At 41.2% G+C, this 24,554-nt stretch overlaps 1 protein-coding gene across 1 annotated transcript; it reads right to left on the minus strand.

The window, feature by feature from the left end:
- Window positions 1-5,920: 5,920 nt before the first annotated feature.
- On the minus strand, window positions 5,921-24,554 carry LOC141488996 (nmrA-like family domain-containing protein 1). The gene is made up of 5 exons (XM_074189553.1): window positions 24,435-24,554; window positions 21,734-21,972; window positions 15,377-15,626; window positions 13,308-13,498; window positions 5,921-6,989 (listed from the first exon to the last, which is right to left on the minus strand). Exons 1-5 carry the CDS (start codon window positions 24,472-24,474, stop codon window positions 6,810-6,812), a joined length of 900 nt encoding a protein of 299 aa, XP_074045654.1. The 5' UTR covers window positions 24,475-24,554; the 3' UTR covers window positions 5,921-6,809.

Below are 24,554 nucleotides of genomic sequence, written 5' to 3' on the forward strand. Positions count from 1 at the left end.
AAATACAAAACAAATTCTTGCCCTCAAGAGGCTTACATGCTACAAAGGAGAAACTGTGTGTGTGTGTGTGTGTATATATATATATATATGTATATATATATATACGTAAAAATATTGTTTTATATATTAAAATTTGCATAGAGTAATGGAGGAGGGCTCAGAGAAATCATAATCCTTAGGGGCATTTGGAAGAGATTTTGGACAGTAGGAGGTGGAATTAGAGCTGTCCTTTGAGGGGGCAGAAGTGAGAAGGGAGCAGATTCTAGGCATGGAAAACACTATAGGCAAAGAATTAGGATATGAAATATGGTGGAGGAAGAGCAAGGAAACCACATCAGCTGACTATGCAAAGAAAAATCAGGTGAAATCCATCCAGAAATATAATTTGGATCCAGATTGTGAAGGTCTTTAAATGATTAACTGAAGAATCTGTATTTTTTCCCTCAGGGCAATTGGGAGCCACTGAAACTTCTTGAGCAGAGTTCCAATATGGTCCAACTCATGCTTTAGGAATAATGATACTCCATCTCCTAACTTCTCACTCACTCATTGTCCTTTAATTCTCTTCCTCCTCATCTCTGCCCCCAGCTTCCCTGTCTCCCTTCAAGTTCCAGGAAACTAAAGTCTCATCTTCTAAAAGAAACCTTTATGGGGGTGATGATCAACCTTAATGGACTTGCTCATTCCATTAGTGCAATAATCAGGGACAATTTTAGGGTACCTGTGTCAGAGGATACCATCTGTACCCAGAGAAAGAGCTGTGGAGTTTAAACAAAGACCAAAGACCTTCAATTGGTTTTTTTTTAAAAGTTGTCTTATGTACTACGAAATTTTTCTGTCTCTAATATTTTATTTTCTCCTCAAGAATATGACTTCTCTGTCAACACATTCAATTTGGATCAATGCACAGCATGGAAACCATGTAAAGATTATCAGACTGCCTTCTGTGGTGGGTGGAGGAAAGGGAGGGTGGGGAAAAAACTGTAGGATTCAAAACCTTACAAAAAATGATGGGTAGAAACTACTACTGTATATCATTGGAAAATACATAAAATATTAATATAAAGGGGGGAGTCAAACCGAAAAGACAAAAGAAATTTTTTCTAGTCCTTAATCTTCATTGCTTCCGGCTTATTTGACCCCCAGAGTATCCCATGACAGCTTGTTGGGACAGTTGTTGGCATGTCGTCTCCCCACTAGACTCTGAGCTCCTGGACAAGAGATGCTGCCTTTTGCCCGTCCTTTTATTTCCAGGAAATCACAGTTTCTGGCACATAGGAACTGCTTTACAAATGATCGTTGACTCACTAGAGGACAGTTTGGTAAACTGTAGGCAAGGAAACTAATTGGAAAGAGAGGGACAGTTAGATGGCAGAGTAGATAGGGAGAACCTGAGTTCAAATCTAGCCTCGACATTGGCTACATCTCTAAAAGAGGATGGTGCAGTTTGTACCCTCTATTTTGAGGCAGGTAACTTTGTAAAACTAATGGCATGATCCAAATGAGAACTGTGCAGAATCTCTCTGCAAGTCTTGTAGCCTCAGTGGAAGGATCCTATAGATATTCTGCTTGACCCCCTTCTCATGTCTGAGGAGGGACTACATCCTTCTGTTTCCAAACCCTTACCCCTTTCTGAGTTTCCTCTGGACGGGGGGAGGGCAGAGAGAGGGAGGTGCAATCAAGGGAGCTCACTCCTGGAGCTGAGATAATGAAATGACTGACTGACCCTGAGCTCTTTCCCAGTTGGGGTTATCAGACTCACCCACTTCTCTTTGATGACTCATTTATCCTCCAGAGAGGGATTCTTCCCAGAATGTTATGGCTGCAATTTTATAATATCAAGAATACTTCAAACAGACAGCAAGTGATAACAGCTAAAATCCACCCATAATAAGAAAAAGGGTTGGGTTTTGTATTGGGTTTTTTTTTTTAAACTCTCTGATCAGAGTACTTTCTTGCAAGTAGGGAAGCACTAGGCTATCTAGTAGGATGTGTTTCCCAGGTTTCTATCTGGGGCTGAAGCCAAAAGAAGTGAAGGATCCATAAAAAATAATGAGACTTTCAGGAGAGATATGAAAGCTTCCCCACCCAAAGGCTTCTTTGCAGAGATGATAAACTATTAATGCAAAACATATGGCATCAATTTTTTCAATATATTTGTTAATTTTACTGAATCTTTTTTCTTTTTCCTCTTTTTTCTTCTTCATTATTTATAAATGACAGATTCCTAAGATCTCATGGAGGCTCTCTAGGAGGGAAGCTTTGGGAAATGTAGGAGATATGAATAAAAATTTATGTTAAAAATAATAGTGGAGGGGCAGCTAGGTGGCACAGTGTATAGAGTCAGGGGGAATCTGAGTTCCAATGTGACCTCAGACACTTAATAATTACCCTTGGACAAGTCACTTAACCCTATTGCCTTGCAAAAACAAAATAATAATAATAATAGTGGAACTGAAAGACAACATGGGAAAGGGAAAGAGCTGGCTGAGGATTCAGAAAGACCTGGTACATTTTTAGATGTGACCTTGGGCAAGTCATTCAACTTCTCATTGCCTCAGGCAGCTCTCTAAATGGCTGGCAAAGTTCTGGTAGGGTAGTTTCTTTAACCAGAGCTCCCCATCCCAAGGACAGGGTCTTGTTTACTCCATGTGTCTCTGTCACAAATTATGTCAAAGGCAACATAGGATCACGTAACTGGTAGCAGGGAGACCTGAGTCCTAGGGTCTCTGCTGCTCACCTAGAGGAATACTGGTAAATGTTTAACAACAGACTCTCCAGAAAAAAAAAATGCATACATAACACACTTTTAAGATTAATCTGGGCAGCTAGGTGGTGCAGTGGATAGAGCACCGGCCTTGGAGTCAGGAGGACCTGAGTTCAAATCTAGCCTCAGACACTTAATAATGACCTAGCTGTGTGACCTTGGGCAAGTCACTGAATCCCATTGCCTTGTAAAAACAATAAAAAAGATTAATCTGAATTATTCATCTCTTTTTCCATCACCTAAGTTCTAGACAATCAATAAAACAACAAATCAAATCTAGTATCTGCCAGTTTCTGAGGTGTAAATGCTCACTTTGAAAATGTAACGATGAATTTTCCAGGTGTTACAATGACTCCTATATAACCCTATCTTGGGGTCTTGGGGTCTATGTTGCCCCATGGGAAAGGCTAGTATAATATTGCAGAGTACCAGACTTGGAGGAACTAGGCCTGGGCTCACAACACACTGGGGACCACAGGTGAGTTACTTGATCTGTTTGCTCTGGCTATGTCACAAAGTTGCAGAAATCCCTTTGTAAGTGTTTGAGCAGTGGATAAATATACATGATAAAGATGAGGAAGGGGTCAAATGAGGCGGCTGCAACAGATGATCTCAGTTTCCCTTCCAGTTTTAATACTTGCTATTTTATGGAATATCCCCCTTAGTAGACAGAGCTGATATGCAGAAGTTATTATCAATCCATTACCAATGCAGCTCTGATCCCTGACCTGAAGAGGCTGGAGGCACAAAACAGGAGACTAGAACATGGTGTTATTGGTCTCAGTACATGCAAAATACCAGGATTCAAAATTTGCTTTCTTCCAGAGATGGAACCCTGGGCAAGTCATTTCACTTCTGTCAGCCTCAGTTGCCTTTCTATAAGATGAAAGAACTGACTTAGATCATCTCAAAAGCCCCTTGCAGCTCTAGAGCTATGATTTGATGACCTCCCTGAGCTTCAGTTTCTGCATCTGTAAAATTAGGGAATTATACGAGATGGTCTCCTTTCTTTTCCAGCTCCAGATTGATAATTTTATGAGCTGTCAAAGTCTCAGTTTCCTCAAGTGTAAAATGAAGGAGCTGACAGGGAGGATTTAGGAGGTCTCTTCTAGCCTGGAACTATGATCCCTTGCCTCAACTTCCCTGGATCTCAGAAATAAAATATAATATGATATGACATATGACAGCATAGAATAATATAACATACAACATAGCACAATACAACACACCATAACGTGACATGAGATGACATGGCATAACCTACTATAGCATAACATAACATAATAAGTTAGCCTTTCTGGATTTTTTCTGAGGGTGTAAATATAAATATATATCTCACTGGATTTACAATGTACTTTACATATATGACTTATTTGATCCCCTCAACAGCCCTGAGAGATAAGTGCTATTATTACAGTTTTATCTCCATTTTACTAATGGGGAAATGAGTGACTTCCCCAGAGTAGCACAACTGGTAGGGCAGGATTCAAATTCAGACCTCTGAGGTCACTTCCCACTCATTTTGTGACTCTGTAATCCAAAGTCATTTAACCTATCTCCTGTGTAAAATCCCCTGAGACCTCAGTTTCCTCCTGTGTAAAATCACTGAGCTGGAGCCAAGGGTTTTGAGGTCCCTTCAGCTCTAGACCTGGGAGCCTCTCCAGGAATCTGAGAGAGCCTGTCATGGTGGAGAAGAACACTCCTTCCTGATTTGGTCCCAGGCTCAAGACACTTTTCAGGTCTCTAAGGAAAAACTGCAAAAACGGTCATCCTGGGGTAATTACCCCCAGAAATCCCCCTGGGTCAATCCAAAGGGCCTGGAGAGATGTCTAGGGTTCTGATAGCCCTGCATTCAGGAGGACCATAGGGCAATAGTGGGTCATTTGGCCATTGGCTGTGTATGGGAGAGGGAGAGTACTTTCTGCTTTTCCCCTTTGGGGGGGAGGGGTCTCAGGATTCACATTCTGATACTAGCATTCACTTTCCAGATGGCTTCTGGTTCTTTCATTCCTTGCCTTGTCATTGGGGGAAGGGCAAGTCAAGTTGGGACATGCTGGATCCTACCATTGACAAAAGAGAGCAGCAGAGAGCTAGAGCAGAGAGCCAGGTGCAACTGGAGAGGGAGACTGGCAGGTGAGCCCCAAAGCCAGGTAGACCAGGGGAATGGAGCTGGGGATACCTCTCACCCTGCTGAGGGAGAAGGTAGAAAAAATGGGGTGAGAGTCAGTGGGGGGACACAAATGAGTCCCTAAATGGGGAGCAGTGAAGATTCAGGGACAGCCCAGGAAGACATACTGACTATATATGCCTAACAACCTGCTAAGCCCTGGGGACCCAAAGCCAAAGAAAACCCTTTCACATTCATTTTTCAAGTATGATGCTCATAGCAACCATGTTCTGGTGACAATATTATTTCCATTTAATAGATGGGGAAACTGAGGCTCAAAAAAGAGAGTTGACACGCCCAGCCATCAGACAGCCTGTAAGAATGAGGTCTCCTGACTCTCAAGCCAGTACTCCTGAGATCAGAATATCAGGAAATAGAGGAGCATCCTTGAAAATTACCCTTCCATGGGTTTATACTTCATAATATCACAAGTGGGAAAGAAAGAATTGCAGGATTAGGGAGACTTTGCCCATAATGTTAGAGAAACATCTCTCCAGTGTCTTTCCCAAGGATCCAGGACAGGGTGGGTATTTAATAAATGAATGGAAAAGCCTTTAATAAGTACCTACCAGGCTTGTGGAACAGTTGTTCAATGAATGGATGGAGGGGCAAATTGATCGATTAGCAGACCTTTTCTGGCAGGTCAGAGTCCTGGTGGGAAGGATGTGGCGGCCTTTTTGCCAACATGGCCTGGTTTACCTTTCTCAAAATTAAGATCAGATGATCTTCAAGGCTAAACCATGCTGCAGCTGAAAGGTGAGGCAGAAGCTATCAGGAGCCCTGGCTGAGGAGGAGGGGAGGAAGAGAAAGAGGAGGAGGGAGAGGAAGAGGAGAAGAGGGGAGAGGGAGAAGGAGAAGGGAGGAGGAGGGAAAAGGAGTGTGGAGCAAGGAGAAGGAGGGAGGAGAAAGGAAGGGGAAGAGGAGAAGAAAAGGAGGGGGAGGATGAGGAAGAATAACAGATAATATGCTCTTTAATGTTTGTAAAGAACTCTACAGACATGAACTTCATTCAAATCTGTTTATTCCCATTTTACATAGGAGCAATTGATGCTCAAAAAAGGTGAAGTCAATTATGATCTCAGGGGCAGGATTTGAACCTTAGTCCTCCTGGCATGGCATAGTGGTATGTGCCTGATTAGGAATCACACCTGGGTTCAAGTCCCAGCTCTACTATTTATTATCTGTATGACCTTGGACCAGTCACTCCACATCTCTGAGCCTCAGGCTGCTAAGACCCTTTCCAGATCTAAATCAACGATCCCCTGATGTTATAGCCCTTTATCCATCTCTCATGCCTGGCTGCTCCTGGGTGAATTGTGTAAATAAATGTATATTATGATAATGCTCGCCATTGATGAGAAGGCTTCCAGGAATCTTTCCTTAATGTATTTTTATTTTATTTGGGTTTTTATTTTTTGGTAAGGCAATGGGGTTAAGTGACTTGTCCAATGTTCACAGCTAGATAATTATTAAGTGTTTGAGGACAAATTGGAACTCAGGTTCTCCTGACTCCAGGGTGGTGCTCTATCCACTTTGCTACCCAGCTGCACCTATCTTTTCATAATGTAAACAAATCACTTTCCACTGGATTGGTTTGAGTCAGTTCACCTTTTTTGCTCATAAGAGGATCAAGTAATTTGGAGCTGGAAAGGACCATTTAGTCCATCCCCTCATTTTACAGAAACTGAGGCCCATAGAGGTCAAGTAACTACCTAAGGCCACAGAAGTTGTAAGTGGCACAGCCAAGATTTGAACCCAGATCTCCTCCTTGAAAATGTAATTCTGTTACAACAGGGCCATACCACCACACAAATGACTTGACTTTCATGGAGGAAGTTGTCAAACACTGGCCAGACCAAGGAGCTTGAATGCTTCCTATAAGTCCTTGAAGGCCTCTTTGTTCTCCAAGATAAACTGGGAGAAACTCTTGACCTTAGGGTTGAGCTTGTGTGTGAGCTTCACATCTCTGTCCGGCTTCATGTGATAGAAACGCATCATGTCTGCCATTTCCTTGGCTCCAGGGAATCCCAGCTTCTCAAAAGCTTCTGGAGTGATCTTTCAAGGAAAAAAGAGAAGAGCACAAAGCAGAAAATGTTATTGCCCTACTATCATGTGAAATTTAGGATACACATTTTTTAAAAAATAAGCTATATATAGGGCACATAGGTGGTGTAATGGATAGAGCACCAGCCCTGGAGTCAGGAGGACCTGAGTTCAAATCCAGCCTCAGACACTTAATAATGACCTACCTGTGTGGCCTTGGGCAAGTCACTTAACCCCATTGCCTTAAATAAAATTTGAAAAAAAAATGAAAGATAGTAAACTTTGGTCTGCATTTAAACTCTATAGTTTCTTCTCTGGATATGGATGGCATTTTCCATCAGAAGTCTTAGAATAGTCTTTGATTACTGTACTGGTGAAATGATCAAATCCATTATACTTGGTCATCACCCAATTTTATTGTTGGTGTATATAATATTTTTCTGGTTCTGCTCATTTCACTCAACATCAGGTTAAGTAAGTCTTTCCAAGCTTTTCTAAGTCCTGTCCCTCATGATTTCTTATAGACCAGTAGTGTTCCATCACATTCATTTACCACAGTTTGCTCAGCCTTATCCCAATGAATGGGCATCTCCTCAATTTCCAGTTCTTTGCCACCACAAAAAGAGCCCCTACGACCATTTTTGTACAAATAAGTTTTGTATGCTTTTTTGTGATCTCTTTGGGATATAGATGTTATAGTAGTATTGCTAGATCAAAGGGTAGGCACAGTTTTATTGCCCTTTAAGCAGAATTCCAAATTGCTCTCCAGAAAGGCTGGATCAGAGAAAACATATTTTTTATAAAAATAAAATTTTAGAAAGAAATGTTATTGGCCAAGTTCCAAATAGTGTATCAATTAAAGATTCACCCACAGGATTGTTGTAAAGTCAAATTCTCACTTGAATCTCAGCTTTGGAAGGGGACCTCAGAGGGGCATCTGACCCAACTCCTCCCCAAGACAAGAATTCCCTCCATAGACAACCGGAAAAATAGTCATCTGACCTCCCCTTGAAGACTCTGGGGTCTTTTCTCCACTCTCTCTATTTCCAGTCTCATCATCTAGCAGCTATCCCCAGAAGACACAGATCTGTCTTTCCAGCCCTGCCCTCTCCTTAGCTCTGCTTTCATCTTTACTTCCACCTCCAATCTTTCCACCCCCACCCCACATACACAATCATCACCTCTTAGATTTCCCACCAGTGCTTAAACTCCACAGGTTGAAGATTGACCCCATTACATGTCTTATTAAACCTTAGCCTTTTTTTAAATTTTCTTTTCTATCTAGGGAGCTACCATTCCTTCATCCAAATTCACATTTTCAAGACCTTATTATCTTTTCCAATGCTCCCTCCATGTTCACGTAGTACTAGTAACAAGCACTCTTGGTAGTCCCTCCACAGTGTTCCTGTTATATGACCCTTCTCTAGTCCCACTGCTTTGGTAGAATTCCCTAGGTCCATTCATCTGGCTCTTGCCCTTCCTCTCTTCTTGCAATTCACTCTTTGGTCTGATTTCAGACATAGATCTAACTATGTCATTATTCTAATCAAAACCCTTCAATGGCCTCTTATTTTCCGCTGAGTAAAGCTTAAAGTCCTTTACCCAGAATTCAAAGGCCTCCACCATCTTTCTGAGTCTCATCTCCTCTTGCTTCCCCATGACCCAGTCAAACTCTACATCTGACATCTTGGCATTGGTCCTGGAGTCTGAGAACCCACATTTGAACCAATTCTGCCTCTGATAGTACTAACTATGTGACTTTGAACAAATCATGTCATCTCTGTGGGCCTCAATTTCCCCATCTTTAAAATGAGGAGATTGGATTCAATGACCTTCAAGGGTCTTCCCAGTTCTGGATTAATGATTGCTTGTGCCTATGGTGACTCTGTTCTTTTTCCCTGGAATCTGTCCCCTAGCTCTCTTCTCAGCAGGGTCAGACTCTTTCTCTCTAGTCATGGAAATAAATTAGAGAGATAGATGAGAGGCAGACCAGCAGAGACAAAGAGAAATGTAAGAAGAAGAAGAAGAGACAGAGACAAAGAGAAAATGGAAGAAGAGAGTTGGAGAGAGAAAGAAGGGAAGGAGAGAAAGAGAGAGAGAGAAAGAGAGAGGCAGAAAGGAAAGAGAAAGATGGAAACTGAAAGAAGAGTATATTTAACATGATTGCACATGTATGACCTATGTCAGATTTATTGCCATCTTGGGGAGGGGAAACAGAGGGAGAAAAAATTAGAACCCAAAATCTCATAAAAATGAATGATGAAAACCATCTTTAGATGTTACTGGAAAAAAAATAAAATACTATTTACAAGAATGAATGCATAGAAAGAGAAAAATGAAAAAAAAATAAATAAAAATTAAAAAAAGAAAGAGAAAAATGGAGACAGAGAGGAGGAAATGAGAGAGAGAGAAAGAGAGAGAGAGAGAGAAAGGAGGAAAGAAGAGAGAGAGAAGGGAACATAGAGACAGAAAACACTTAACATATGTAGTTATAGGCATAACTAAGGATACAATAACAAGCCAACAAGACAATCCCTACCCTCAAAGAGATTACAGGGATAATATATAATGAGAAGCAGGAACAGATAGTAGCTACTCCTCTATAGAGCTGCTCTTTCTGCCTCGGCCCCCTCTTCCTCCTCCCTCCTGCTTCCTCTAGAATCTTTCCTAGAATACATTCCTCTCCTTCCTCACCCATCTTCAGTTTCTCTCTCTCTCTCTCTCTCTCTCTCTCTCTCTCTCTCTCTCTCTCTCTCCAGGCTCCTTTCCAGCAAGCTGCCAATATGCTCAGACATGCTCTCCAATCCTCTACCTTTCTCTACCTCTTCCAGCTCCTGTCCTTACTGATAAACTTCTGGCAAAAGTTGCCTCACAAGATTCCTCCACTTCCTCACCACCCACTTGTAATCTGGCCTCTGATTTTACCATATCATGTGAACTGTTCTTTCGGGGGTCACCCTAGTGTCCTAATCCAATGTCTTCTATTGCTTGTTGATTCCGTTTAGGAGCCTAGAGCTAAAGTCAGAAGGAAGCTTAGAGGTCATCTAATAACCCTCCCCCATTTTGCAAATTTGGAAACTGAGGGCTAGGAAGGCTCTGTTCTTTCCTTTGACACCTCCTGTAGCCTCAGGCTTAAATACCATGGGCCTCAGTTTTCTCTTCTGTAAAATGACTATATAGACTCTAAGGACTCTTCCAGCTCTACATCCATGATTCAAGTCTTTTCTCCTTCAAAGGCTTCAGTTTCCCATCTGTGAAACTAGGGGGTTGAACTAGATGGTCTTTGAGATTCCTTTTGAGAACTATAGTTACACTCCTATGAATCCTTAAAGCAAATAATTGTTCTGTAATGCAAAAAAAAAAATGGCAAAGGGTTCAAATGACATTGATTTGCCTGTCCAGAAAAATCTGAGTATGTAATGGCTACAAGGGCTAATTAATGATAAAATACTGCTTCCATGGGTCTCCTTTCCAGATCACAACCAAATTAATCAATTGTCTGAGTGGTTTGGGGGTACCCAGGACAAGGGAAAGAACATTAGGGAAGATACTATATAAAGACTAAAGAGAAAAGATGATAGGAAATTGAGCCTTCAGGAAAAAGAGAGCTGGGCAGGGTAAGAAAGGAGAGCTGTGGGTTAAAGACAGGCTGTTGGAGAACCCTGGAGGATGAAAGGGAGAACAGGGTCATGGGAAGCCAAAAATTAGATGATAGCCTTGGTTTTGGCAGTCTGGGTCAAGCCCTGGAGCTAGTCAAGGAGTTAAACATCCAAATTTCCCCTCAAAATGTAAGCTTCTCTTTATAGGTTTGTGCCTTGAAGAGGAAAGAATCTTCCTTTGGCAGCAGGAGACCTGGGTTTGAATTTCACCCTAATACTTAGGATCCCAGATCTGGAGATGCAAGAAACCTCATATCTATGTCTAACCTCCCCCTTCCCTATTTTATGACCCAGAAAGTTAAATAACACAGAATATTGGAATTTGCAAGCTTGAGCTCTCAGGGTCTTTAGAGACTTACTTCAACCCCCTCGTTTTAGAAAAAGGGAAACTGAGCCCCAGAGATGGTTCACATGTCATAAACCCAGAACTGGAAGAGATCTTTATTTTTGTTATCTAGTCATGTTCCAGCTCTCCATGACCCCATTTGGCTTTTCTTGGCAGAGTTACTAAAGTAGTTTGCCATTTTCTTCTTCAGCTCATTTTATGAAGAAACTGAGGCGAACAGGGTTAAATGATTTGCCTGGGGTAAATGTCTGAGACCAGATTTGAACTTAGAAAGATGAGTCTTCCTGACTCCAGACCCTGTATTCTATCCACTGTGCCACCCAGTTGCCATCTAGTCCAACCCCCTCATTTTATATTTTACAAACTGAGGCCCCAAAGGTCCTTTCCCCAGATCTCACAGAGAGTTAAGAGGCAGAAGAGAGATTTGAACTCGGGGGCTATGACTCCAAAATCTTTATTCTCACTACTGTGTCATGTTTCCTTTCCATTAGCTATCTCTGTGACCACTGGTCTTCTCTATTCTTTAATTCCTTCATCTGCAATTTGGAGAAAACCACCATGCATTTACTAATGGTTTTGTAAGAGCTAAATTTCTTGCCTCACTTTTCCTGACCTGCTCTTAGGTCTGCTGTGTCAAGACTAACCTTCTGGAAGGGTTCAGCAGAAAAGCTAAAAGGAGTCATATCTTTCCACGCCATTTCTAGGCCAGTAGAATAGCCCACACATCATAAGGAGCATTAAATGGCAGATCAGAAGCTGAGTCACTGCCGAGGTTGGGGTGCCACCATGTGGTCAGATCCAGTCTCCCAAGTCTTTTAAAATTAATATTCTATTCATTATTTAAAACAGACACTGACAATTCAGCCTTTAGGTTCCTTATAAGATCATAGAAATGGAAGGGATTTGTAGATGATGAAATCCAGTCCCACAAACCATGTCTTCCCAAAGGCCTGCATCAGGTAATTACAACCTGGGAGACGCTCAAAGCTACAAGTAATCTGACAATTTTAACCTTTCACTCAAAAAGCCTCAGTTGCTATCTTGTTATTCTGTCCTTCAGTCCTAGCCAACTTTTCATGACCCCATGGGACCACAGTCCCCAGGCCCTTCTATACTCCAGGATCTCCTAAAGTCTGTTCAAACTCATGCTCATTGTTTCCATGACACCATCTATCTCATCCTCTTTCATCCCCTTTTTTTTTGCTTTCAATCTTTCTCAACAACACGGTTTTTTCCCATAAGTCCCTTCTGCTCATGATGTAGTCCAAATACTGAAACTTCCCCCAGGGCCCCTAAACTTAATCCAAGTTTATAGTGCACTTCTCCCTTTCTATACTCTAGGCAAAATGGGCTACCCTTTCCAAACATTCCAGCTCCTATTTAGATGCTGCCACCCAGGGCTGGAATGAATGAATGCATGCATAAAAGCAGGGACCAATGGATACATGAATGAATGGAGTGGGTAAAGGAAGGAATTATGAGCGAAGGTAAGATTGAATAAATTAGGGAGGCTAGGTGGCGCAGTGAATAGAGCCTTGGAGTCAGGAGTACCTGGGTTCAAATCTGACCTCAGACACTTAATAATTACCTAGCCATGTGGCCTTGAGCAAGCCACTTAACCCCAATGCCTTGAAAAATCTAAAAAAAAATTAAAAAGATGTGATTGGATGCCCACTGGTGCCAGGAGCTAGTCTAAGCTCTGAAAATATAAAGAATGGGTAAAACTCCCAAACCAGTAGGGGAGACCATGAGCAAACCAATAAATACAAGCTATGTGTAGGATAAATTAAGAAGTAAATCAGAGAGAGAAAGCAGCAGAAGTAAGAGGAGTTGGGGCAGGCTTCCTACAGAAGATGGACTTTAGATGAGCCTTAAAAGAGGCTGGTAGGTGGAGATGACAAGAAATCTAGTAGCCAGAGAAAATGGCTGGAGCTGAGCTGTAACAGCCAAAATGCCCATGAGGTTGATCAAAGGTTAGAAGGCATAAGAAGACTGAAAAGATGAGAGGTGGATGGGGTTATGAAGGGTGGGTCAAGTTACTCAACCTCCTTCATTTTCCTCATCTATAAAATGAGGACTATATTAACATCTGACTCACAAGGTCATTGTCAGGTTGAAATGAAATCATAAATGTAAAAACACTTGGTGAATCTTAAATTGTGATATAAATGTTAGCAATTAGTAATTTTTTGAAGTGCAAGGTTTCTTCCCTATAACCTATGAAATCCCAGGATCAACCACCAACTGACAATGACTAGCTTGTCTCTACCCAAAGGATTTTCCCAGAATTTCCTTCCCAGTTGTTTCTGCTCCACCAAGGCTTACCTTGGAGTCTTTAACCACTTTCCCCAGGGTCTTAGAGAGGATGTCTGCATACTGCTGAACCGTCAGGGCTTCAGCACTAAGACCCACCGCCTTGCCCAGGAACTCCTCTGGGGTCCGGAAGATGCTAGCGACCACTGGTCCAATGTCAGCAACAGAGATGCCATCCATGGGAATGTCCTTCATGGGCAACACTGGCCAACAGTGCAGAACAGTCAGCTACAATAGATCCCCACACACACAACAAGTTCCTCCCAGAATCCATTGCAATTCAAATGCAGCCCGAGTTGGCTGCAATTGCAATAAATGGCTAAAAGTCACAGACAGGGAGACCACAGTCCATTACTAGGCTTTTGTAATCACTCTTCTGGGCCAGGTGCTGTGTTAGACCCTGAGGCTGCATGGACAAAAGCCTGGTAGTTTCTGCCTGCAGACCTTGTCCTCTATTGGGAAAGACAACATAAGCACAAAATAAATGCAAAGCTCACAAGCATCTGGGGAGAACCGGAGGAAGTGGTCCCTGAGCTAGGCTTTAAACCCAACCAGAAAGTCTTAGAGACAGAGGGAAGAAAGGAATGCATTCTGGCATGGGGGAGGGAGAGCCCATTCAAAGGTCCCTGGAGAAACCTCAAACTTTTCTGGCTCCAACCTCTTTGGCCACAGACTGCTTTACTCTAGAGCTGGCCTCCAGAAGGCAGTGTGGTAAAGGGGAGAGAATACTGCCCCTAGGTACAGAGAAACACGATTCAACTCTGCCTCTGACATTTAACTTTTGTATGACCTTGGACAAGTCCTTTTAGCATTAAGTTCTTGGACCTTAATTTCCTTCTATGTAAAATGAGACTCGAGTTCCCCCCACCAACCATTCCTTTCTTTGAAACTCCCATGATGAGAATCTTTCTCACAGCTTTGCTCCTTGGTGCCCCCCACCCTGCCCCACCTTTGACATCAGAGATGGGAAACTCATTACATAATCTTGAGTGAGACTCTTTCAGATCCCTGCATCACTTCCACATTTGTGGCTCCAGTCTGTTGTTTATGTTGTCTCTTCCATTAGAACATCAACCACGAAAGAGCAGTGATTGTTAGAACATTTTTGTCTTTGTGGCCACAGGACTTTAAACAGTGGCCTAACTAATACAAGGGGCTTTACAGATGCCAGTTTATTATTTTCAGCTCAATATATTTGTAGATTAGCAATTATAAGTCGATTGATATAGCGTTCACTTAAAAAGGTCTTATTGATTGGTTGATCAGAGACTGCTTTGGAATCTCCACAGTCTGGGTGAAACTTTGGGTTGTCCAAGAAACTGTAGTAGGTCATTCATTTGATCATTCATTCAAAAATATTTCGTAAACAAAGTGACCTGTTCTGACTCCCTTTTGCTTTGATTGTTCTCAGGCTGAGACCAGATGCTGGTCATCAATCTCAGGATCCCAGATCTAGACCTGAAAGGGATCTCAAAGAACAACCCCTCTCATTTTACAGAAGAATAAATAGAGGCACAGGGAACTAGACAATCACAGCTCTAGAGCTTGGAAAGCACCTCAGAGACTTTGGAGGCCAGTTCCCTCATTTTACAGATGAAGAAACCAAGGTTCAGGAGGTTCAGTGACCTGCTAAGGTCACATAAGTAATAAGCCCCAGAGGCAGAATTTGATTCCCCAAATCCAGAGTTCTTTTAACTATCCAATATTGCATCCTCATGTGGCTTATTCATCTTTGCATTTCCCTCCCTCACTCCAACAAGGCATTGCATGGGATCACAGACCAGAAGGCATCTACAAGAGACCCAGGGAATATATAGTTCAACTCCTCCCTATTTTATAGATGAAGAAACTGAGGTTGAAACAAGTGATGAGATTTGCTCAAGGTCACATAGCTAGCAAGTGTCCTAGGCAGAATTGGAAAGCAAGTCTTTCTGAGTCCAAATCCAAACCTTTATCTACTAACAATCACATTGCCTCTCAGTAAATATTTAAATGAAGAGTGAATGAATATATGAACAAATGAATGGATGAATGCATACTCTCAATCCCTGCTAATTCCCCGCAGTCATTTTCTAACTTACTTAAGTTGTAGTAGTCGCCATCAGATGCCTTCACCGGCTTCCACATGTTTAGAAAGTTTTCAAAGTACGCAGCTATCCTGATGCTGGTCATGGGAATCCCAAGATTCCAGAAGTATTCTTCCACTTCACCCTTCCCATCAAAGTGTAGCACCTCCAGTTTCCCATTGGTCAACTTTTTGACATTCTCCAGGCCACTGTATACTACATGCTTCAAGCCCAGCTGTTTACTGGCATCAGCTACTAGCTTCCCCTGTGCATGAAAAATAAAAATAAATAAATAAACATAAAATTGCTTTTATTTTAATTTCTTTTTTCATTTTTTAAAAGTCATTGCTTTTACATCTATTCCCTGAAAATTATTATCATCCTCATGAAATCCCATCAAATAAGAGAGGGTAATGGTAAAAACTTAATAAAACCACCAATGATATAGGAATTGGAGTTAGTTGGCCTTAGAAACAGTTCAAGTTCCCTCAAAGACATCCTGACTGGAGGGCCCTGGGCAGGCATTCACTTCTCACTGGCCCAGGCAGCTATCCCCAGAAGACTAGAAACTTGAGAGCAGGTAGTGATCTTCCTTGGTGGAGCAAGTTTCTCTTCCAAGCTATTCTCTGAGCTGATGAAATGGGAAGTCCAAACCCTATCTCAAAGGTGCCATAAGAAACACAACAGAAAAAGATGACAGAGCAGAAAATTGAAAACCTAAGAAAAAGTTCAAGTCAACAAATTGACAATGAAGTGCATTATTCGAATTTGTCTCACTTAATTCCATCTGATTGGAACCAATGACTATGGTTTGCATAAGTATAGCTTCAGATTGGTTGGTTGATGTCCATCATTCTCAGAACAAACCAAAATGACATCATTATGTTAGAGTCAAATTGAGTATATCCAATTGAAGCTGATCAGATCAATACCAGATTGGAATGTTTTATCACAGGTCAGGCACAAATAGACCACGTGAACATTTGGAGTAGATTTTCTGAGTTTGTTGGATACTATAAATTTGGATACTTGCAATTACTTTTCAATTCATTATTCAAACTAATTGAGACCTCTCAATTTGTCACCTAGAGAAGAGTTCTAGGTTGGGTGGGAATAAAGAATCATAAAACAAGGAATAAAATGAAATAAAGAATCATAAGACAGGGAATAAAAGGAAATAAGGAATTGTAAGACTTAGTCCCAGCCTTGAAAGAGCTTTCACTTTAGTAATTCAGAGACCTAGGGACTGTCCTCTACCAGAGGAGCTTGCTAAAGGAAATAGAGGAGGGAGAGAAGGGGACAAAGATTTAATATGTGTTAATGAAAATGGTCTGACCAGCAATACCAATTCTAGGTCTATATCCAGAAGAAATCATAAAAGAAAATGGGAAAAATCCTACATGTTCCAAAATATTTTTAGCAACTCTTTTTGTAGTGAGGGGATACCTGTCAATTAGGGAATGATTGAACATGTAATGGTATATGAATGTTATGGAGTACTATTGTTCTATAAGAAACCATGAATGAGGAGTGGCTAGGTGACACAGTGGATAAAGCACAGCCCCTGGAGTCAGGAGTACCTGAGTTCAAATCCGGCCTCAGACATTTAATAATTACCTAGCTGTGTGGCCTTGGGCAAGCCACTTAACCCTGTTTGCCTTGCAAAAAACCTAAAAAAAGAAAGAAAGAAAGAAAGAAAGAAAGAAAGAAAGAAAGAAAGAAAGAAAGAAAGAAAGAAAGAAAGAAAGAAAGAAACCATGAATGATCAGAGTCTAAAGAAGCATGGAAAGAATTACCAGAACTGATGCTGAGCAAAGGAAGCAGAACCAAGAGAACATTGTACACATTAGCAACAAGTTGATGGATGCATATGCTCTCAGCAATTCGGAGAGCTAGGACAACCCTAGGAGACATGTTATGGACAATGTTATCTATATCCACAAGAAGAAAAACAAAATAAAACAAAACAAAAAGCTTCCAGAATCTGAATGAAGTTCGCTTTTTAAAAATTTCTCTTCTTTTTTCCTTCCTATTTCCTTCTTTCTTTTCCCTTACTCTTAATTCCTCATACAGAAAATGACTAATCTCTAAACATGTTAAACACAAATGTGTATGTATAGTATACCAGACTGTTCACCACTGAGGAGAATGGGGTGGGAAGAGGGTGGAAGGAAATGATGTAATTGATAAATATATATATGCATTGTAGATGAATATTGAAAACCCTCATAGAATGTAATTGGAAAAAAAGTAATATATCAATTGGAAAAAAAAGAAAATGGTCTGATGGATATATGACAGCATCAGTTACAAAATAATCCATTTTTCTATAGCACTGTAGGTTTTTAAGTGTCAACCCAACTCTCCTTGGAACCAGGAAGACCTGAGTTTGAGTCCCACTTCTGATATATCCAGGTTACAAATCCTTGATTTTCATCACTTTAACCTCTGAGTGTCCTAAGGAACTCTTACACACTATAAGTGGCAGAGAAGCTGCCAACCTGAAGTGGTCCAGGAAGTTTTCCTCATCTGGACCATCTTGATACTGATGAAATCAACCTGATTCCTGCAACTTGTCCATTAAGGCTTACCAGTTTCCTTACTACAACCACCACCCTGTGAGCCTCTGACATTTATTCATAAGAAGGAACTGGTTGTTAGGGTGAGCATGATGGGAACCTTGGAGAGAAGGAAATACTCTAAGAAGTTGTGATGGAGATGGAGAAAAGCATCGTTTGTCATACAACCCAGATTTGAAGAGAGAGGATTTCATAGGATTTAGAGAAAGGAGTGCTAAGATCTCATGGACTAAAGGACTGGTAAGATCTCATGGACTAAAAATTCTACATAGTACCAGAATATATAATGGCAAAGTGAGTAGAGTGCCTGACTTGGAATCAGAAAGACCCAAGTTCAAAACTTGCTTCAATCCCTAATGATGTATTTCTGGGCAAGTCGATCTGACTTTTCTCAGACTGTTTACTTATTTGTAAAATGGGGAGAGTAATACTAACTAGTTAGCTCCTACTCTACCTGGTAGGATTGTTGTAAGGATTAAATGAGATAATACAAGGAGGATTTTGGAAGCCTTAACATAAATAGAAATGCTAACTATCACTCTCATTATTACACTATTCAAATTCTCACTCAGTCATGTCTGCCTGGGAGTAGACTTCTCTCTCCTTCAGTTTCCTTATCTGTAAAATGTGAGGGGCTAACTTCCTCTCAGGCCCTAATGTATTACCACATGAGACTTTGGGGCAAATATGAAGTGAAGAATCAATGAAATTCTTGTTAAGATACAGACTGGACTAAACCACTTCCAAGGTTCCTTCCAGCTCAAATATGGGGATTATTAGCTCCATTTTACAGATGAGAAACTGAATCTGAGAAATTAAATGACTAAGATCACTCGACTGCGAATTCTCAGGGTGATGTTTGCACCGTATTTCACCTTGGGCAAGTAACTTCATTTCCGTAGGCCTCAGTTTCTTTGATTGTAAAGTGTGGAGGGTGGACTTGATGGCTTTTGAGGTCCCTTCCTGATCTAGAACATCGCAGCCCAGGATCCTAGATGCTCTTCTTTTTCTAGGGCTTCTAAGGCAACTCCTTGTCTTCAGAGGGGATCACACTTTCTAGTCTGTAGCCTTTGAGCAAAATTTTTCTTTGAGTAAATGCACAGACTTGATTGTCTGGATCCCTCAAATTCCCTTTATTTACTTCTTATATTAAAAATAGGGACCAAACTTGTGAAGACATAGATAACAGGGAATGCCCTCAACTCAGGCAAGTTGCATTGCAACACATTGCAACTTCCTCTGCGATTTATCAACTTAGGCAGTTTCCTGGAGCACTGAGAGGTCAAGATCTTCCTAGCATCAAGGCTGGCTCTCCATCCACTAGGCCAGGATGACCATCAGCTACTTAAAAGCTATTTTAAAACTATTCAATATAATACCATGGAAACAATGTAAAGACGAACAGAATGCTGTGGGGGGGTGAGGGAGGGAAGCAAGAATAGGAGAAAAATTGTAAAACTCAAAATAAATAAAATCTTTCTAAAACATGAAATAAAAAACTATTCAATATAACTAAGATTGCCAGATCAATGACTCTAGAGCAGATGTTCTCTTTTTGTGTGTCCTCAGCCCCCTTGGAAAGGCTAGTGAAGCCTAGGTGTCCCTTCTCAGAATCTTGTTTAAAATAATGGAAGGATATGTATGCTACATTTCAGCTAGAGGCTAATGAAAATAAAAATATCATTCCCTCCCCCCACCCCCCCCACCCCTGCTATGTATTAATGAGATATTATTCCATTTTCGGATCCCTTCACTCAAGCCTAAACTTGCACTTCCAGACTGTAGATAAATAGAAACTGACTACACCTTTGGTAGCTTTCTCTCTTCCAGTAAACACAAATGATAGAAAATTTAGAGAGGTGCTGAATCCAGGGAAGAGTCTAGCAAGTTCCAATGGGATTTTTCTTTTTTTTTCTTTTAAGTTTTAAAACCTTTTAAAATTTTTAATCAACAGTTATTTTCTCTCCCTCCCACCCATTTCATTAAAGAGGAAAAATATATATAAACAAATATGAATAGTCAAGCAAAACAAAATCTCACATGCCCATGTTTAAAAAATCTATGGGATGTTTCTAATCATTCATCTAATTCTTGGCCCAGGGTCCCCTAAAGCTCTCCAGGTTTATACACCAGGCTGAGGGCCTGACCTGGGCATTTTTTTTCTTATTTCTTATTTCTTATGCCTCTACCTGGAGTTTGCTCCAAGAAACTTAAATATTACTTAGACATAGCTAGGATCCAACTTTTCCTAAATGTAGATAATAGCATCAATGTTTCCCACATGAGAATGCAAGGTAATAAATTCACATCAAGCCTTTATCTAACTCCAAGTGACACACACACACACACACACACACACACACACACACACACACACACACACACACACACAGATGAATCTTGTGCTGCCACACACTTCAAGAATGAACTAAAAGGGAAATACTTTTTGGACCTTCTACAGGGCAATTCCCCCCTCCCCCTGGACTTGCAATATATATAATGAGGAGGAGGGTGATAATAATATATAATATATATAATAGGATGGTTTCTCTTGTTTCTCCAAATCATGAGCCTTCTTCATTGATCCTCCAGCCACAGAGATCTCCTGGATAAACTGATTCTTCTTTTTTCCCAAAGGCAAAGTTGCCCAGGAATTATCTTCCCTTCTTGAAAAAATCAGTCCTCTCAACATTTAAACTTGGGCTCACCCAAGAGGCAAGACTCGTGGCTGGTAGTGCCAAAAAATCTTCCCTCCCTGGGTGGAAGGCTAAATTCTGGAGCAATGATGCCTAGAAAATTTGAAATCTCTCCTCTCCTTTTTTTTTGGAGATTTTTTTTTTAGGTTTTTGCAAGGCAAATGGGGTGAAGTGGCTTGCCCAAGGCCACACAGCTAGGTAATTATTAAGTGTCTGAGACCGGATTTGAACCCAGGTACTCCTGACTCCAGGGCTGGTGCTTTATCCACTACACCACCTAGCTGCCCCAATCTCTCTTCTTCTACACAGGATATTGGGTTGTTCAAGAATGTACTAGCTCAAGGGCGGCTAGGTGGCTCAGTGGATAGAGTACCGGCCCTGGAGTCAAGAGTGCCTGAGTTCAAATCCCATCTCAGACACTTAATAATTACCTAGGCAAGTCACTTCACCCCATTGCCTTGCAAAAACAAAAAAAACTAAAAAAAAAAAAAAAGAATGAGCTAGCTCCCTTCTCAGGTCAAGCAAGCAGGTACATGGCTGCTTCCACCATGTACCATCTGAAATCTATTTGTAAACATTTTCCTCTTGGGTTACACTAAGCATATATGGTTTCCAAACATGTGATTAGACTGAAAGTCCCCATCAATGTTCCTGGCAGGGTAGGGAAGAAAAATCCCTCACTGTCTGCAATCCAAGGAAAAAGGTAAAAGGGACAAGAGGAATCTTTCCATCACTCTCACTTACAGATTGGTACAAAAGAAAAGGTCTTACAAAGACCATCTTCGTGTTCCAGTCAGTCAACAATTTTGGGAACAGTCCCAGTCATTTGGAACCAATCAGGAGTTAAAAAGTTTAAAAATGTGCCAGTGCACATATATACTCTATGGGGGAGAATTATGCTCAACTGGATGGGGGGACCCTGCATCATCAACATTTCTTTGTACTGATTAGGATGAGAACCATCAAATTTGGGCACTAGACAATGAAGTCCTGAGAATTTACTAGTTAACTGTGCTCCTACTGGGGATACAAAACCATCTACTCTTCAGCACCCAACAGGAGCTGCCCAAACTCTAGAACCCCTTCTAGTTCCCTACCTGCTGCACTTCCTTCTCTTTGCTAAAGGTATCCCAGAAGTTGGTCACTAGGAAGGCACCATAGGCTCCTTTTAACACTTCCTTCACAGCCTCTTGGTCATTCAGGTCACACTTCACCACCTCAGCTCCCAGGTCTCGGAGGGCCAGGGCAGCAGGTCTGGTCACATCCCGAGTCAGTGCTCTTACAAAAAAGTCTTTGCCCTCCAAAAGGGCCCTGGCAACAGAACCACCTTGAGAACCTGAGGAGGAAGAAAATAAATTTTAAAAGTAATAAGTACCTTGATAAATAAATAAAGGAACAAATGTGTATACATGTATGAGCGTATGTTTATCTATATAGGAAAGATTAGAAAGAAATGGTCTCAGAACCCTTGGTTTAAGGTCAGGAATCCTTGGATTAATGTGTTTGTACCAATAATTACTAGTTGTGTTCAATTATTCCACTTTTCTGGTCCTCCATTTCCTTATCTATAAGATGGAACTAATAATACAGACACCACTGAGGGATGGATTGGAGCATTATGATCTTAAGACTCCCTCAGCAGAAAAGATTGCTAGGAAAGAACCAACAATATGTAACAGAAATAATCTGTATTTGGTCCATAGCTCCTTTGTAGGTCCCTCCTCCTCCCCATTCTGCTCTAGTCTTCCTACAGGGAAAAGTTCCCAGGGGTCAAGAGGCTCAAATGAGATCATAGATGCAAAGTATTAGACAAATGCTAGTTATTCTTATGCCTATTATTAGCTGTAACTAATCCCAGCTAGTAATGACTTCATCCCCTGGATCTTCTAATAATAATGTTTGTCCTTCGTTCTCAAAGACCATGACATCAGAGCAAAGTGATTCCATGACAAGCACATGAATTGGATTTGAGTGAGGGGCTGCTGTGCTAAGTAAGTCCCCAGCCTCACTTTCTCCTCCAGAGCCATCTGGATCCAGTGGCCAGATAGGAATCAGGACAATTGGAGAGAGCCCTGTGACTTGCCCAAGGTCACACAGCTAGCAAGTTTCTGAAATTGGATCCAGCACTCTACCCACTGTGTCATTTAGTTGACCTTCTACAACTCTCCTGGCAAAGTCCAGGAATATTTATGGAACAATATAGGAGTGTGCTGGCTACAGGCTATGTAGGGTGGGGCAGGGAGTGGGTACGCCCCACACTTGCAGATTAATCTTCCTTGTTCATACCTTTTCCACTGAGGTCTGATCATTGACACTGAAAATTTAACAATCTCTTTTGCTTCAGAATGAAGCTAGTAATGCTATTATATCCTGCTGAGTTAAGCCATAAGGTGTTAGTTAGTTGATGAGGTAGGACACCTGGGAGGTGGGAAGCTGGGGTTGAACTTAAATTGGAGACTGGAAAATTAAAAGCTTGGCCACCCAACAGAATCAATCTAAAGCATCCAAAAAACTGAATTGTTGAAGTTGTGACTTGGTGAAAGGGCCCCTCCTAGTCTTCTCTTTTCTCGTGCAGTTCTGACACCCTGGACACTGCTTCCCTGTCTAAAATCCAAGAGTTTTGCCAGCCAGAGCAGAGGCTTCTTGCCATCTTCCTGGACTCACAGAAGCAGCATTGCTGGCTCTTAGGGATCACTGTTTCCTTTGCCAAATGCTCACAGACCAGTTCCTTATAACCAGATTCAAGAATTTCACCAGGAATGAAAATCAAGTTCACTGGGCTTATCATTTATGGACTCCATCCAGCTGGGTCCATCATCAAGAAGACCCATGTCTGAACTGACCTGGGTGACCCTGGGCATGTCATTTGGTCTTTCTTTACCGTAGTTTCCTCAACTGTAAGACAAATGCTAAGTTCCCTTTCTATTCTAAATCTACGACCAATCTCTTGAGGAAGGTGCTACCATCATCATTTCTGTTTTATAGATGAGAAAACAGACTTGGAGATGTTGTAACTTTCCAAATAATTAATTAGCAATTATTATTTGATAATAATAATTAATATCTAAGGTGAGATTTCAACCCAGATCTTTCTGATTCTGAACCCAGTACTCAACCCTCTACTCCACACTGTTTCTTGTAGCTTCTTGTCAGCAGAATACATTTCCTAACTCTTCCCATTCACCACAAACTTCAACAGATGCATTTTCTTATTCTTCTTCCAGTTAAAAAAAAACAGAGCATACCTTGTTAAATAAAGCAAAGGTTTAAACAAGCCAAGCATCACTCCAAAAAAATAATAAGCAAAGGGGGGAAGAAGTAAAACAGAGAACTCTTTTGAAGAACATTTCCTGAAATCAAATTAAATCAAATTCTCCTTCTGATTGCCAACATAAAGATCTCAAAGGGATTCTTTTTAAGGTCCCCAGAAGGACCACAGATTGAAAACTGAAAGAGAATTTAAAGATCATTAAGTCTAAACCCCCTTCCTTGATAGATGAGGAAACTGAGGACCAAAAAGATTTAAACTCTTGTCCAAGGTTGAACAGGGACATGACATGTAGGGGTTGAATCTTGTCCAAGGTCATACAGGTATTAAGTAGCAGAGGAGAGATTTAAACCTAGTTCCTATGCCTCCTGTGCCTCATCTGCCTCTGTTCTTTGACATTCCATGCTCCTATGGTTGTTCTGTAATAGACAGCTGAAGCCTGCCATAATAGAGGAAAGTGTGGACAGTCAAAACCATGAACAAAATCTTCAACCAACCATCCTCCCATTGGAAAAAGGAATTCTTTTTACCTGTTGCCCCGAACACAACGATGACTTTCTTGCTTGCCATGTTCCTGGGCTTAGAATCAATGGAAGAATAATCTGTGAGGTCCTCTTATCCAGGTTCTGCACCAAACTGGAGAGCGTTTC

Source organism: Macrotis lagotis, chromosome 5 (assembly GCF_037893015.1).
Source record: "Macrotis lagotis isolate mMagLag1 chromosome 5, bilby.v1.9.chrom.fasta, whole genome shotgun sequence".
In the NCBI taxonomy this organism is placed as follows: domain Eukaryota; kingdom Metazoa; phylum Chordata; class Mammalia; order Peramelemorphia; family Peramelidae; genus Macrotis; species Macrotis lagotis.